Source organism: Chaetura pelagica, unplaced genomic scaffold (assembly GCF_000747805.2).
Source record: "Chaetura pelagica isolate M959 unplaced genomic scaffold, ChaPel_1.0 scaffold189, whole genome shotgun sequence".
Taxonomy (NCBI): Eukaryota; Metazoa; Chordata; class Aves; order Apodiformes; family Apodidae; genus Chaetura; species Chaetura pelagica.
In genome coordinates, this window is record NW_009970716.1 from 420136 (window position 1) to 420853 (window position 718).

At 53.9% G+C, this 718-nt stretch overlaps 1 protein-coding gene across 1 annotated transcript in view; it reads right to left on the reverse strand.

Annotated features, from left to right (window-relative positions):
* The window catches only part of SLC10A4 (solute carrier family 10, member 4), a 2836-nt gene extending 2428 nt beyond the window's left edge, over positions 1–408 (reverse strand). The window contains exon 1 of the mRNA XM_010006136.1: positions 322–408. Coding sequence (XP_010004438.1) covers positions 322–408 — 87 coding nt within the window. The remainder of the gene's footprint in view (positions 1–321) is intronic.
* Between the last annotated feature and the right edge of the window lie 310 nt (positions 409–718).

Sequence of the window (718 nt, forward strand, 5' to 3'; positions counted from 1 at the left end):
CGGGGGGAAGCGCAGGCGGGGGCTCATGGCCGGACTCCCCGCTCCCCGGTGCTGCCCTCGGCACCACCGCCTGCATCCTCCCGTTTCCAGAACAGGAGCTGTGGTATCGGGGGATTTACTTTGGCATCAGCGTCAAAAAGGCAATCGGCGTGGCCATGTCACCCGGGGCGCGCGGGCAGCCTTGTTCCCTCCCAGGGAAATTGCCGGCTACGGCAAAGGCTGCAGGAAGGGGTGAGGAAGGAGGAAAAGATCTTTTAGGGACTCAGGGAGGCACCACTTTCTGCTGCTGGGGTCCCAGAAGTTTGTGAGGAGAGGCAATACCTTTATAGAGCAGTTGATGCAGGCGGAGGAAGCAGAGAAGCTCGCAGGCACACAGGTATTCCTGTCAGGGTAAGATACGTTGTCCATCACCCAAAAATCACATCAAAGAGTGATTATTATGTTATCAGTCATAAAACTGGGGTTTTTTACATTCTACGTTTCCCCTATTTCGTACTTTTCATTTAATAATTGTGTGTCACCCTGTTCCTCCATAAAACAAATGCTGTTTGGGGTGCCAGGCTGAGCTGACAAGGGCAGGAGCTCCCACGAGAGCAGGGCAGCCTCTGAGCACAGGGTGGGCTTTAGAGACTCTGTGCACTTGGCACAACTACTGTGCCTCTGGGGCATGATCATCTTTTCTGCTTTAACCCAGAGCATTTTGAGGGTTTGCAACCAC